General features: G+C 34.7%; 1 protein-coding gene across 4 annotated transcripts in view; it reads right to left on the bottom strand.

Annotated features, from left to right (window-relative positions):
* Nucleotides 1–5,374: 5,374 nt before the first annotated feature.
* The window catches only part of CLCA2 (chloride channel accessory 2), a 40,224-nt gene continuing 29,902 nt past the window's right edge, over nucleotides 5,375–15,696 (bottom strand). For all 4 annotated transcript variants that reach the window (XM_082410038.1, XM_082410040.1, XM_082410039.1 and 1 more), the window contains one exon: nucleotides 5,375–9,242. In XM_082410038.1, the coding sequence (XP_082266164.1) occupies nucleotides 8,800–9,242 (443 nt within the window). In that variant the 3' untranslated portion in view covers nucleotides 5,375–8,799. The remainder of the gene's footprint in view (nucleotides 9,243–15,696) is intronic.

A 15,696-nucleotide genomic window follows, 5' to 3' on the forward strand; every position in this document is an offset into this window, starting at 1 on the left:
ATATTTTGGAAGGAACTATGCATCAAAATTTAAGTGTGTGTATCTTTCAACATAGCAATTCCATCCTAGGAATTTACCCTGCAGATAGATTCACACAGGTGCACTAGATTACATATACAAACAACAACTCACACAGGTGCATAAGAGTATATGTACAAGGGTAATATAATTTGTCCCTCAAAACATACTTTATAATAGCAAGAAGTAGAATTACCCAAATGTCCATTAATAAAGGAATAAATAAGCTTATTTATTTTAACATCTATTTTATTTATCACTTCTTACTTAAACATCTGTAGTTTTAATAATAGCATGTATTACTTTTGTAATTGAAATAAATTTATACATAAAACTAAAATATTGGGCTAAAGACTATCATTTGGAAATCCTAACATGTCAGCATTGGAGTGGTAGTTCTGTCTTTTCTACTCTTAATTTCTAATCTAGTTTTTCTTTACTCTTCCATTTCACACTCTTCTTTTTCTTTTATCTTCTTCATGCTCTTGCTTCTTCTTTCCTATACTGGTGTGATGTAAGGTTATACCAATTTTTTAAATGTTCCTTTTGGATGTTTACTAATTTATATTGCTTCTGTTTCACAAGCCAAGGATATCTTTCTATCGAAAGCAATTGCCCACTGTATTGAATAGCTTCCTCCTTCTTGTGCCCTCGAGACAAGCATTCTCAGAAAGCAGCTTTTCTATAAGACTTAGCAGCAGGTAGCCTAGGGGGAGTGGAAAATAAAATTGGCCACCATCTGGGTCACTCGCCACCCATCCAGGGTATCATCTTGCTGATAAGAGCTGTATAGTCTAAGCGCAGGAGGGATTTATGGAAGGATGCATTTCTTTTGACCTTTGGGGACAAGCTCTAATTACCTCCATGCATGTGAGCTTCTGTTTCTGTGCCTCTGAGTACTTGTCTCTCTATCATCATGTACTCTATAATTGTATCCCTAACTTTAATATCTTATTTTGTCTCTCTCTTTGTGCCCGAGCTGTGCTTTTTCTACTTCCTATGGTACATGCAAACTAAATCAGATTCTCATTTCTTCAGAGCCCACTATTTATCTCACTTCCCCTCTGCTTCTATTCCCTGTTTCCCTGTATTTTACATTCACAGATCATAACACAGATCTTAACACATAATGCAGCATCCACCCAACTTTATATCCATTCCCCTTCTTTATTTTTCATCAGTTAGATTTTCTACCAGACTTATGAATTCAATCCTCTAACATAGACCATCTTCACTTTATTTAAACTATTTTTTTCTATTCTTTTTGTCTTCTCTACTTCATTTAAATCTGGTTCAGTTTTGTTCCCCCTTTCCCCTTCACTAAGGCCACTTTTTCTTGTATTCAGGTGTCAAATGTCCTTATGAATGATGCCTTTCTCTTCCTCCCTATAAGGCAAGGTTTCTCAATCTTGGCATTGTTGACATTTTTGGCTAATTCTTTGTTGTGGGGGCTGTCTGGTGCCAGGTAGGATGTTTAGCAGCATCCCTGGCCTCTACCCACTAGATCATACCCCAAGCTATGATAATCAAATTAGTCAGCGGACATTGCCAAATGTCCCCTGGGAGAGTAAAATTACTCCTGGTCTAGAACCATTGCTTGCTAAAAGGGAAAGATACAATAAATTCATTCATAGTGTTTCTTTTGGTGTAACATGTAAATGCAATAAAATGAACAGATCAAGTGCAAATAGGTAAATGAATTTTGACAAAGGTATACATACCCAGTCAACCACTATTCCAGTCAATCCCTATAGCATTTTCATTGCTCTAGAAAGCTTTCCAGTGAATGCTCACACGTTTGCTCTGAGACAACCACTATTATGATTTCTATATCCAGAGATTAGTATTGTTCTTGAACTTTTAATAAATGGAATCACACAGTCTGTGCTCTTTTGAGTCTGACTTCTTTAGCTCTATATAATGCTTTTGAGATTCAGGTATGCTGTTGCATGTATCAGTTGTTCATTTCTTTTTGTTGCTGAGTGGTGTGCCATTGTGGATCCATACAAATAGCAAAATTTGTTTTATCCATTCTTATAATAGAAAGTTTTTTATTTACAGTTTGGGGCTATTATGAATAAAGTGGCTATAAAAATTCTTGAGCAAGCCTTTTGGTGGACATATCTTTTCATCTCTCTTGAAGTGGAATTGCTGGGTCGAGGTTTAGATATATGCATAACTTTTAAGAAACTGCCAGGCAGTATTCCAAAGTTGTGGCACACTCACCAATATAAAAAAATTACAGTTGCTTCACATCCTTGTCAACATTTCTTAGTACCAATATTTATAATTTAGTTGTTCTAGTGGGAATGAAGATGTATTTCATTTATAGGTATCATTTTCAATTTGTTGATAACTGATGGTGTTGATTGCTTTTTTATAAATTAAAGTATAGTTGATTTACAATATTAGTTTCAGGTGTTGATTGCTTTTGTATGTGCTTATTGGCTATTTATATATTCTCTTTTGTCAAGTATCTAAGTCCTTTGCCCATTTTTATTGGGTTCTTTGTCTTTTTATTACTGATTCATAACATTTTTATATGTTCTGAATATAACTTCTTTGTTAGATATATTTGTTGTGAATATTTTCTTCCACTGTAGCTAAACTTTTTATTATTAATGGTGCCCTTTGATTAGCACAGATATTTAGTTTTGATGCAGTCCAATGTATTATTTTCTCTTATGCTTAGTGTTTTCTCTGTTCTAAGAAATCTTTCTACACTATGGTTGTAAATATATTTTCTTATATTTTTTTCTAGAAGTTTATATCTTAACTCATATTTATATCTATGATCCATCATGAATTTATATTTTTACAAGGTAGGAGTAAAATTGCTTTCCCAAACATATGTCTAGTTGTTCCAACATCATTTATTAAAAAAAAAAACTCTTCTTTACCCATTGACTTGCCTCTACCCATTGATTTGCACATGCCTATATGGAAAATCTATTGACCATATGTGTGTCAGTCTATTTCTGGACTCTGCATACTGGGATGTGTTTTATGCCTAGCATAAACATGAGCACTTAAAATTGATATGTATTCTGCACTAGTTGCTTGTAGTATTTTTAAATGTCAAGGTCAAATTGTTTGATAATGTTGTTCACATATTCTCCATTCTTACTGAATTTTTCTGTCTAGTTACTCTACAATTGACAGTGGGAGATTTAAATCTCCAAGCTTGCTTGTTGATTTGTCTATTTCTCCCTTATTCTGGCAGTTTTTGTTTCTGGTATTTTGAAGCTCTATTAATAGGTACATGCACATTTAGGATTGCTATATCTTCTTGATGAAATTTTTTATTATGTTGAAATGATTCCTCTTTTTCTCTCCTTTTTCGAGGTCTATTCTGTCCTATAATAATATACTAACACCAGCTTTTTTATGCTTGGTGTTTGCATGATATACCACTTTCCTTTTTCCCACTTTCAATTTCTATGTGTTTATATTTAAAGTTCATCTGTTGTAAATTCCATATAGTTGGGCCTTGCTTTATTATCAAGTCTGAAAATCTCTTTTTAGTTGAAGACTTTAGTCCATTTATATTTAATATAATTATTAATTTAGCTGCTTTAAGTCTACCATCTTGCTATATGCTTTTTGTATTCCCCTCTGTTCTTTGTTCCTTGCTCTTTCCTTACCTTCTGTTGTATTAATTGGGTAGTCTTAATGTTCCCTTTTATCACATTTATTAGCCTTTTAGATATACCCTCCTCTATTACTAATAGGTGCCAAAAGGGGTTATAATATGCATCCTTAATTTATGTCTACCTTGAATTAATATTGTATGTATGATGTAAGAACTTTTAAACAGGATAATTCCATTTGTCACCTTTCTTTCCATTCTGCTCTTATTGTCATATATCTTACTTCTTTATGTTATTTATACCATAATACATTGTTTTTATTTTTACTTTAAATAATTTATTGTCTTTTAAAGGCATTAAGTAAAGAAAACCAATAATGTATTATATTTACCTACATATTTATCATTTCCAGTGATCTTCCTTTCATGCTGTAGATCTGTATTTACACCAGACATCATTTTCCTTCAGCTTAAAGACATTTCTTTTGTACTTCTTGCTGGTGAAAATTATTTCAGCTTTTATTTATCTGCCTACATTTTTAAAGATATCTTTGCTCAATATAGAGTTCTGTGTTGGTTTCTTTTAGCACTCTAAGATGTCATTTTATTGTTTTCTGGCCTCAATTGTTTCTGATGAATAGTTAGTCATCTTTCCTATGGTATACCTAGGTGTTATTTTCTTTGTATAGATCCTATTTTAGGGTCACTGAGCATTTTAGACCTGTGGGTTGGTAGTTTAAATCAAATTTGGAAAAATTTCATCCAATATTTCTTTGAATATTTTTATGCCTTATCGTCCCTCCCTCTACTTCTGGGAATCATTTACATGTAATGTCATACAGGTCATTTGGGCTTTTTCTTTTCTTTTAATGAAATGCTTCAGTTTAGATGCTTTCTATTTTCATATCTTCAAGTCATATGATCCTTTCTTCTGTAGTACCAGTCTGTTGTTATTAATCCATTACAAATTTTTTTACATATATTGTATTTTTCAATTTTTAGGATTCTCACTTGCTTCTTTTTAAAGACTTTCACATCTTTCCTGAACTTCTTCCTCTATTCATCACTTATATTTATCTTTTCCTGTAATTTCTTTATCTTATTTATAATGTTATTGTAAACTAATTATCTGCTAATTCCAAATATGGATCATTTTTGGATCATCTTTTATTGACAGATTTTTATTCTTATTAATGATGGGACACATTTCCTGCTTGTCAGCATGTCTATTAATGTTTTATTATATAGTGTATGATATGTTGTAGAGGCTTTGTATTATGTTATCTTTCTCTGAGTTATGTTCTAGCAATGGTTTAATTATTGGTGAATATAATCTTGATTATCTAGAGACTTGGTTTTAGACTTTTTCAGAGCAGATCTTTTTCAGTTTTGCCCTTGGTTCTAGGGCATAACACTTAGTCTGTGGGTATGATACTTACCCCTAATCTAGAGTTTCAGTGGAAACACAAACACCCCCTCTAACTTGGGTGAGGTTGTATTTTGGTGCAACCAATTTTGATCTTTGATTTAGAAAATGAAATCACAATACCAATAGATACATAACAAAATGTTCACAGGAGAATTATTCATTATATCCCAAATTGGCTGTTACTCAAAAGCCTATCAATAGTAGAAAGGATGAATATATTGGTATAACCAAGCAATGGAATATTATACAGCAATAAAAAAATAAGATCTACTGGTATACAAAATGTGGATGAATATCATTAATGTAATGTTGAATGAAAGGAGCCAGACACAAAACAATACATACCAAATGATTGAATTTATCTGAAGTTCAAAACAGGCAAAAACTAAGCCATGGTGCTAGAAAGTCATTCTGTGGTAAACACTGGGGAGGAGGTAGTTGCAGAGAGAGGTTAAGATATAAGTTTCTGAGATTCTGGCAATATTCTATTTCTTGATTTTGGTGTAATTACCAGAGAATGTTCACTTGTGATAATTTATTGATCTGCACACTTACAGTTTGTGCACGTCTATATATATGTTATACTTCAATAAAAAATGTTAAAACCAAAAAAAAAAAAAACTTGGGTGAGGTTGAACCTTAAATTTTCTCTCCTCAGGACTGGGCAGTTGCTGAACCCTGTTCAGCTCTTTTAGCTGCTAAGCTCTTATTTTCCATTAAATTCCTTTGCAGTTTAGGACTCATCCAAGGATTGAGAGGATGCAGATTTGGGAACTTCCCTTTTGTAGTTGCTTCCTTCCTTGGATTTCCTCCCTCAATTTTCCACTGCTTTAGCAACCCAGAACTCTTATGTCTGGCTTTTCAACCCAGTAAGACTGCTGCTTTCTGCTTGAGCTCTTTCCAGATGCTCTGAGCAAACTGGGAATGCCTTCTGGGGGAAAAGCTGGTTAAATGTGGATCTCACCTAGATTGCTTTCCTTTTTTCAAGGGTCATAACTCCTCCAGGTTCTACCTGCTTTTCTTGGTGTCCAGTGCCTTCAAAGAGCTGTGTTTTATATTTTTTCCAGAGTTATTACTGTTATCAGCAAGAAGATTAGTTTGATATGAGCAACTCTGCCATTAGTGTAATTGGATTGATCACATTGTTTTAAATAAATGATATAGTTAGGGACCAACTGTTCCAAAATAATTACATTATAGCAGAAGGCAAAGCCTAAAGCAAATAAAATAATTTTTGGTAGACTTTCTAGTACTAACATGCAGGTGCAAACATACTTTTGGAGCAGTCAGCATTGCACACATAAACAGCAATCTGCTCAGTGAATTCATCTCCTAAAAATCTTCTCTCTCTCACTGAGATTTAACTTTCTTTTACTATCCATAAAAAGAATAGGGTAAAAATGGAAGGGATATTGTCCTCAATTTTCAGAACAAATTTCTATGTACTGATAACAACAACCATCCTGGCATATGAAGATAATAATAATACTTGCCTGTGTCACCTTCAATCCCTAGGCTTCTCTTTCCTTTCCCAGATAACTGAGCATCTGTCTCCTATTTTTTCCTTCTCTTGCAATCTTGGATCAAATCTTCAGTGATGTCACTATTCATGTGGTATTCCACTAGTGACCAATGCTTCACAGTTCCTCGTTCTCTTTGACCCAACTCTTGTCTATTTCTATTCCTTATCATTTGTTCAGGATCAATGTCACCTCCTTTCCAGTGGCTCTGTTCTACTGACGATTTCTGGGGTCTCGAAATCAGTTATCTTCCCACATTTACCACATGTTTCTTGTTGTCTAATGCTTCAGTCACTCACAATCACTGAAGCTTGTTTACCCTTTTCACTTGATGAGAACACCCTTTCGACTCTGCTATAATATATTTTAGTTTATCACTTTAACATCCTTAATCTCAGTCTTGCCTCTTCCAATTTACTGATTTCTGGACTTAAAGCCATTTGTTCATTTCTATACTGACAAAATTGGAGGAAAAGAAAAAAAAAAAGCCCTGTTCCTTCAGCCTAGACCTGTTCTCCTGCTCATTAACCTTGAAGATTTAAATATTTGTAGGCATACTCCCTGGCATCTTTCCACACCTTCTTAAATAGACAGGAGTGAAGGAGCATTATGACAACCTGACTCTACTCCTATATACTCTGCCTTTAGCCAGCACAATGCTTTAGATTACTCCGTTAATCCTCCATTTTCCTGTTTATAAAATGAGGAAAACTTAAAGACTTAAGACTTAAAACCCACCACACCCCATCTCAGTATTTTACCAGCCCATTGAAGCTACAGAGAAGCAGATCCCACGCTACCAGGCTCAGTGGCAATAGAGGGAGGAGGGACTGACTGCCAAGTGGGGACTTGAAGTTCCAATCTGTGAAGATTTAGGCACTGCCAGACTCAGCATGTGACAGGCCAGACCTGGGATGTAGTATGAACAGCAAGGAGGCAGCCTAGGTAGAGGTATTTGCTGGTCATTTTACTCCCCAGCACTGCTCTGAGTCTCTTCCTCAAGGTTTCATGCTCTCTTTTCATTCTTGTTCCAACTCCCCACAATTCCCTCCCCACCCCCCAAAACTTAATCTAATTGTCATTCTTAGTTGGTCCTAGTTATAAAGCAATTCTATTCCACTTTGTTGTTTGTATTTATCCAATAAAGTTTTAAGTTCTGTAATATGCAAAGCATGTGATTTTATTGCTCAGTAATCTTTAAAAAATAAGAGCAAAATTAAATAAAGGATAATTTTTATTTCCTTGTGACGTGTGCTAGCCTCTCTCTAGTCACCCTCCACCCCTGTAGGTTAATACCTGTAGGTAAATCATCCTTTGTGGGAAAAGGATTCCTGGAGTCTTATTTAAACAAAAAAAACAGAATCAGTTAATAATTTCCAAAGGTCAGTCTCTCCCTGTGACTGCTTCCTTGTTTGAAATTGAATAAAATTATATAACCTATGTATTGATATGTGTTAAAATAAGCTCAGAACTATGTCTTTCATTCTTTACCTAAAGTCTTATGAGAACTATAACCATTTTCCTTGAATACCACCCAAGGCAAATAACTTGGAAAGCTGCTTTGATGAGAGTAGAAAGTTATAAACAATAAATTCAATAGGCCTCTGTTATAAAACCAGTGTCAGGGGACAAGGATAATGCCTACATTTTAAGGTTAACTCTTATAGTGAACCAACATCTCTTTGAGCATTATCAGTGGGATCTATCTGTAGTATAGTTAACCAAATGGAAAGAAGTAAGGAACTTTACAATAGGCACTTCATATGTAAAATACAGCTTGATCTTTAGTCATTAACAAGCAACCTGTTCTGAACAGATAAAGGGGAATTAAAAATTAATCATAGCAACTACACAATTGCTTCACATAGATAGTTATACTATATCATTCAGGCCTAACATCCTTTTCTCTACTTGGGCTATTTTTCGTCTTCAATAAGACAAGCTTTTATTGACTCTGATTCAATTTTGCCATTGCCTTTGCCTTTAAACACATTACCTTAGAGAATAACTTTTATTTTTTTGTCCATAGCCAAAGCTTAAATGTTTTCTAATTCCCTTCCGCCTCCATTAGTGGTATAAAAGATTTTTTTGTCTATTTACCATGTAAAAATCTGATCTATACTACACAAAAACTCAAATCATTTTTAATAATCTGATGTTAATTTGACTTTATTGGCTTGTTTTTGTAAAGTGCAAAAGCCATAGGTCTTATATTTAAGAAGGAAAGTACTCTGCACATTTGTTCATAATAATTTTGTTTCATTCTCTTTCTTGTCTGCTCTCTTTTTCCTGTTTAAAACACAGTGTGTTACAACTATGGTGAGGCAAATGATTCCTGTAAAACCCATTGCTGTCAAAGCTCCTTTCAATATAAGATAATCTCTGGCAAACACAGGAGTAGAATTTGGGGGAATCAACAGAGATGCCTGAGCAACATTAGATACAGCAGACTTTAAGGAGTTCCTATCTACTGCTCGTATTGCCACATAAATTCTGTGGCTTTTTTGTGTCTCTCCATCAGGTTGATGTTCAGGTCCGTTTGTGAAAAGCTCTGATGACAATGTAAATATCTCCTTGGTACCAGCTTGCTGAGGATTTAACTTTGATGTATTCACTAAAATGGCATTGTTAAAGTCATCTTGAATATTCTGTAGACTTTTACTCACTCTTATTTCATAGCTGTTGGCTGAAATTAAAAAATACAAATGGGAAGTTAAGTGATTTTGAGTAAGCTTTCTAGTTTATTAGAAATGGCTTAATGACAATAGCAACAAAAAAGTCAAAATACCTATGCATAAACAAAGCAAGAAATATGAATGTGAACAAAACTTTAAGACACTACATAAGAACTCATACTAAAACCTGAATAAGAGGAAAGTTTTATTATGTTTTTGAATAGCAAGATTCAACACAATAAAGAAGTTATTTTTCCCTAAGTTATTTTGTAAATTTTACATGATTTATTAAAAGTACCTCTGGTTTCTATTTTAACAAGCTTATTGTAAAGTTTAAACAGAAAATAAATAATCAAGATTAGCCATATAAGGTTAAAAAATAACAAATTTTTAGTGGAAGGACTGACTTTATCAGATGTAAAAACACTGTAATGCTTCAATAACTGAAAAACTGCAGTACTGGTGCATGAATAGATTCATGTATAAAAGTAGACCAAAACACATTTAGGAATTTAGTATATGATAGAGGTAGAACCGAAATTAATAGGCGAAAGTACAAATTTCTTGATAATGGTGTTATGACAATTAGGTAAAAAGCTGGAAAAAATAGGATCCATACTGCAAACCTTTATTCTTCAGGATAAACTCCAAAGTAAATAAAAAGGTTGATGTAAAAAAAACTATTAAGTAGTAGGAAACAATGAATGAATTTCTTTATAAACTTGAAGTGGAAAAGGACCCTCTAATTAAGACTCAAAATTCACAAGCCATAAACATAAAAATCCATAAATTTATATACATAAAATGAAAATTTTCTACATGGGAAAAATCTCCTAAGCAAAATATAAACATATATGTTAAGTGACAAAAATATTTGTAGCTTAAGTCAAAGATAAAGTTTAGTTCTGGTAATGGTTGAGTGGCTTCTATTGGACTAATTCACCAGCAGGTAACAAGTATAAGCTCTGAAGAAAGAAAGGGGAATAAAAACAAACAGGAACCAGTGGAGTTACAACTCATAAAAGAAGAGAACCAGGCTGGGACTGATTCATGTTTATACAGTTTTTCCTCCGAGGGCACTTTCCACTTCAGTACAGATAGCTGGAACTGATACAGAAAGCCACTATCTTCTTGGTTTTAAAAATCAGAGGACTGAGTGTGGGATTGCTGAGTGGCTGAAAATTGAGGGAGCCAGAGAGGGATGAGCCCCAACTCTGTGTATTAACTTCTCTCAAATCATTGGAAGACCTCTGAATTGTACATGTGTGGGTGAAAAATCAAGGGCTCAAGGGAAAAACAACAGCTAGACAGCTGAAAAATGGAGCAGAGTTTTATGCTAGTGCCCACCACAGGGGAGATATAGAGTTTGGAGTGTGAGTCTTGCCACATCAGAGGAGCTTGGTAAATATCTTGAGATGTCCATTAAAACACTAGAAAAGCTGTGCCTTAGGAAAAAAGATTGTGTCCCAGAATTAAGGGATATGCCCTAGGATTAAGAGCAAAACTGAAATAGACAAACCCTAGACAAAAGTAAAACAAAGCCTCCTCAAATTCCACGTGATCCAAGGTATCTACTAGAAAATTTCAAAACTCTTCAGGGGAATATAACAAAGTCCAGATTCTATAATTTACTACCACATGTCCAATATACAATAAAAAGTTACTAGACATGCAAAGACACAGAAAATGTGATATATAGTCAAGAAAAATATCAGCAAATAAAAACAGTCACAAATGACTGAGATTTGAAATTAATAGGCAAGGACCTTAAAATAACCGTGATGAGTACGTTAGTGGTCTACACACAAGACAAGTTGGATATAGTGAATGAAGAGATGGAAAGTTTGAGGAGAGATATGGAAACTTTAAAAAGGAAGCAAACAGAAATCCTAGAATTGAAAAAAAAATGCAATGAAAAAAATTCATTTCAGAGGATTAATAGCAGATTGGACACAATGGAAGAAAGAATTTGTAACCTTGAAGACAGGTCCATTAAAATCATCCAAACGGGAACTTCCTTGGTGGCTCAGTGGTTAAGAATCTACCTGCCAATTCTGGGGACACGGGTTTGAGCCCTTGTCTGAGAATTTCCCATATGCCGCAGAGCAAATGGGCCCATGTGCCACAACTACTGAGCCTGCGCTCTAGAGCCTATGAGCCACAACTACTGAAGCCCACATGCCACAACTACTGAAGCCCGTGTACCTGGAGCCTGTGCTCCGTAACAAGAGAGGCAACCACAATGAGAAGCCCACGCACCACAATGAAGAGTAGCCCCTGCTCGCTGCAACTAGAGAGAGCCTGCGTGCAGCAGCAAAGACCCAATGCAGCCAAAAATAAATTAATTAATAAATTAATTTTTTAAAAATTAAAAAAAATCATCCAAACTGAAGGGCTAAAAAAAAGGTAGAAAAATTGAACAGAATCTCAATGACCCTTAAGATCCACTGATATATCCACTTAGTGTGTGTGTATGATGATATATGATTTGATATACTATACTATACTGTACTATAATATTATATAATATAAATATTACCCAGGAAGAAAAGAAGAATAAAACTAGAGCAGACATTTTTTGAAGATGTATCAGCTGAAAATATTATAAATTTGATTAAAAGAACACTCCACAGGCTCAAAGAGTTCAGTGATCCCCAACAGAATAAGTATCAGAAAAGCACACTGAGTCACATCATGGTCAATCTGCTAAACACCAAAGATAAAGAAAAATAATTTAAAGCAGCCAGAAAGGAAAAAAGACACTTTATACTCAGAAAAACAACAGTAAGAATGATAGCTAACTTATCAGGAAAAAATTGGGGCCAGAGGACAATGAAATGATATATTTAAAGTGCTGAAAGAAACACTTGTTGCCCTAGAATTCTACATCTAGTGAAACTGTGTTTTAAAAATTAAGGGACATGTTTCAGAAAAATTAATATTGAGAGAATTTGTTACTCAAAGACCTCAACTACAAAGGAAATGATGCTAGATAAAAATTCTGATCTCCAGGAAGAAAAGAAGAGGACTAGATATGGTGACTATACTATACAGGTAACTAAAAAGGATAATTTTTTTCCTCTTTAAAATTTCTTTAAAAGACAATTGATTGTTTAAAACAAAAGCCATAACAATGCAATGTGGGGCTTATAACAAATGTAGAAGTAAAATATGTGACAGCAAGACCACAAAGGATGGCAGAAGGGTAAATGGAATCATACTTTTGAAAGATTCTCACACTATATGTGAAATGGTATAACATTAATTCAAGGCAGATTGTGATAAATTAAGAAAAATGCATGTTACAGAACTGCAAAATTTGGAGTAGATGAGGGCAGAATTTTGTTTTGATTTTCCTTATATTGATTTTAACCTTTAAAATTATGGCAAAATACGTATAACATAAAATTTACCATCTTTACCATTTTTTAAAGTGTATAGTTCAGCAGTGTTAAGTACATTCATATTGCTGTGCTGCTGTGAGCTTTCAAACTGTATTAATGTATTATCAACTCAAAAACAAAATTATTGGTAACAAATAATTGCTAGATTCAAAAAGAAAGCCACCTGTAGTACTAACCCACTCTAATAATATCATAATTCTTATCTAAAATGGCTAAAAATAGATTCAACAATGAACGGAGCAGCTCCAAAGGAGGATTTTGTTCTCAGGAATAAAAACCACGAGACATTCTGAGTTTTAATTTAAAAATGAAAACATTCTAGTGACTATGTTTTGAGCATTTTCCAAATCTATAATAAGTTTTAATAATGAGACTATTTCTATTCCTGAGTAGTAATTAGAGTAAAGCACCCTTAAAGAAGGTTGTCAAAACAAAATAACCTTCATATTCAAATTTATCAATCAGCCAATTTCCTCTGAGTGAACCCACTTGAGTTGCTTTCTGCTGTGGTTCAAATACGATGGGACAGATATGGATGAGAAGCTAGGCTGACCATCTGCTCTACACTCACAATGGAACATGTTCATTGTTCCTATGTCCCTTGTTCTCTATGGAGGAAGCCCTCCCCACGGGGCTCTCCCAGAGTCGTCTCCTGGATAATGAAGCAATATTCCATAAGCCTTAGCATTTACAAAGATTTTCTACATACATAGTTCTCCCTCTGTGAAGTTGACCATCCCGTTTTAAAATAAAAGAGACTGGGACTCAGGAGGTTAAATGTGATGTCCATGGTCAAGTTAGGAAGCTGTAGTGTGGGAAATGAACTCCTTTCTTCTAACTCCAAATGTCATGTACTTTCTACTGCAAACAACTATTAAAAATGATGCAGGACAACTGTGTAACTACAAAGACTCCAAACTAATTCAGCTCATACATTCATGAAGGGTTTCCTTCCATTTACAATAGTTGTGGTCTTCCCCTTCTCCCTGTGAAAAAGAAAATGGGCTGGTTCTGCATCTTTGACCTCTTAGCTGTATCTCTAGTTTTGACCTCTACCTCTATACTCCCAGTATATTTCAGCCATGGGCAAGACACTTAACCTCTCGGGGCCATTCCCTTACATTTAAAACAACGGAGTCAGACTAGTGTATCTTTAAGACCCCTTCAGGCTCCAAAATGTTATAAATGCTGATATTTACTGAGCACTTAGTATGGACCAGACACTGTTTTAATCCCTCTCTGTGCCTTTTCTCATTCAATTCTCTCAACAACCCTCTGAGATGGGCACTCTTACTATCTGCTTTTGCAGATTAGAAACCAGAAGTTTAGAGATATTAAGTAACTTGCCTAAGTTACACAGATAAAACGTGGTCTGTCTGATTCCAGAGCTCAATACCCTAACACTATGCTCTACAGCCTTCTACTAGGCTACACTGTCTCCTATTTCCTATTTCCCCATAATTGCTACTTTTCCAGTTACTAAGGTTTACACTTTCCTTAGCATCTTTACCAATAAATTTCTAGTACGGAAAGCCCTGGGCTTGGATTGAGCACATGCAGAGGAAATCAAAGACTTGACCCCATCTTTACCAGTGGGAACAGTTCCCACTTCCTCTCTTCATTTGAAATCCAAACCATCCCCTAAGGATTATTATAGATTTCTCCTACACTGAGCCTTCTTCCATCCAAGAAGCATAACTGAGGGTTAGGGGTGGGGGAAGTGGGAAAAAATTGCTGTCATTGAACAGCTTTTTCAGAAGCAGCAAATTTTCAACAATTTGTAAAGATAATATGTTCAATGACAGTTGTATAACATGATGAAAAGATATCAGAGGAAACACTGTGAAAGTCAGTCTGTTAGACGCGTAGGGAAACTACTCAGTGCAAGGAAGGAGGCCCAAGATTGGTGCTTTTTGTGGCCTGTCACTACTCCAAAGGCTCTGCCCAGGCCCCTGGCATTAGAAACTGGCCTTTGCTCTGCTTCCACCCACTCTACAACATTTTAATATTTGTAGCTCCCAAAGTCTGAATTATACAAATGGCACTGTGTAATACATAAAATAGTTTTTTGACCATTTTATGCCTTTTCTCTCTCAGCCTAGGATTATAAGTTCTTGGAGTGTGATACCATCTTAAATTACTTTTATATAATGTTTAGCACTGTGCTGGGCACATAATAGTTCCTTAGTAAATAATATATTTTCACTTTAATTTCTGGAGAAAACACATAGGAAATTAACTTTATAGCAGAAATACAGATCATGCCTGGTACTCAGTTTTAACAGTTATTTTACCCACACTCTTAATGAAAACCTAAGGAAATAACCCATTTCCATAATGCCTTGTCTAAATACATTCCCAGACATAATAATGATCTGGTAATACTTTGCTTATTCCATGTACTTTGTCATCTTTTACAGTATATTGTGTATGGTGAAGAGTTGGTACTGGATATACATTGATATGCTTGTGCATATATGAGATGTTCATTTATTGCTAATAAGGTTTTTAAGAATAGTCAAATTTTTCATAATTGTAAAGCCAGAGACATACCCTTATTGTTTCTAACTCTGGCCATACAGGAGAGTATAACACCTTCCTAGACAACAATTTGTAAAAAAAAGAGGTGATGAAAGCACATGTTTATGAGTTAAACAGACACCTACTTGCTAGTTGGTATACTCATAGCTAATTGGTCAATTTTGCCATTGCTGGGTCATCAAGTCAATTATGACTGAGTGATGTCAGCAACTTAATACACATCCAGCCATTCCCCACCTCCCAATCTTTTGTCACTTGAGGTTTCACATTATAACAAGCTTGATCTGCTTCAGTCATCCTGCTCATCAAGGCCGTTTATGTGAAGGTATGAAATCCTCTCTTTCCTTCTAAAACGCTTTGTAATACCAATTCTAAACTAAAGTCCCATTTGGTTGTATTGCTTCTTTTCAAGCCATTCATAACCACTGATACTGCACATTCACTTTCTTTCTACTCTTCATTCAGTGGTGTAGTTGAAACCACCAGAGCTCTTGAAAAAAACATTTCCCAGTAGTAATGA

This window comes from Balaenoptera physalus (assembly GCF_965194825.1).
Source record: "Balaenoptera physalus genome assembly, chromosome: 1".
Classification (NCBI taxonomy): domain Eukaryota; kingdom Metazoa; phylum Chordata; class Mammalia; order Artiodactyla; family Balaenopteridae; genus Balaenoptera; species Balaenoptera physalus.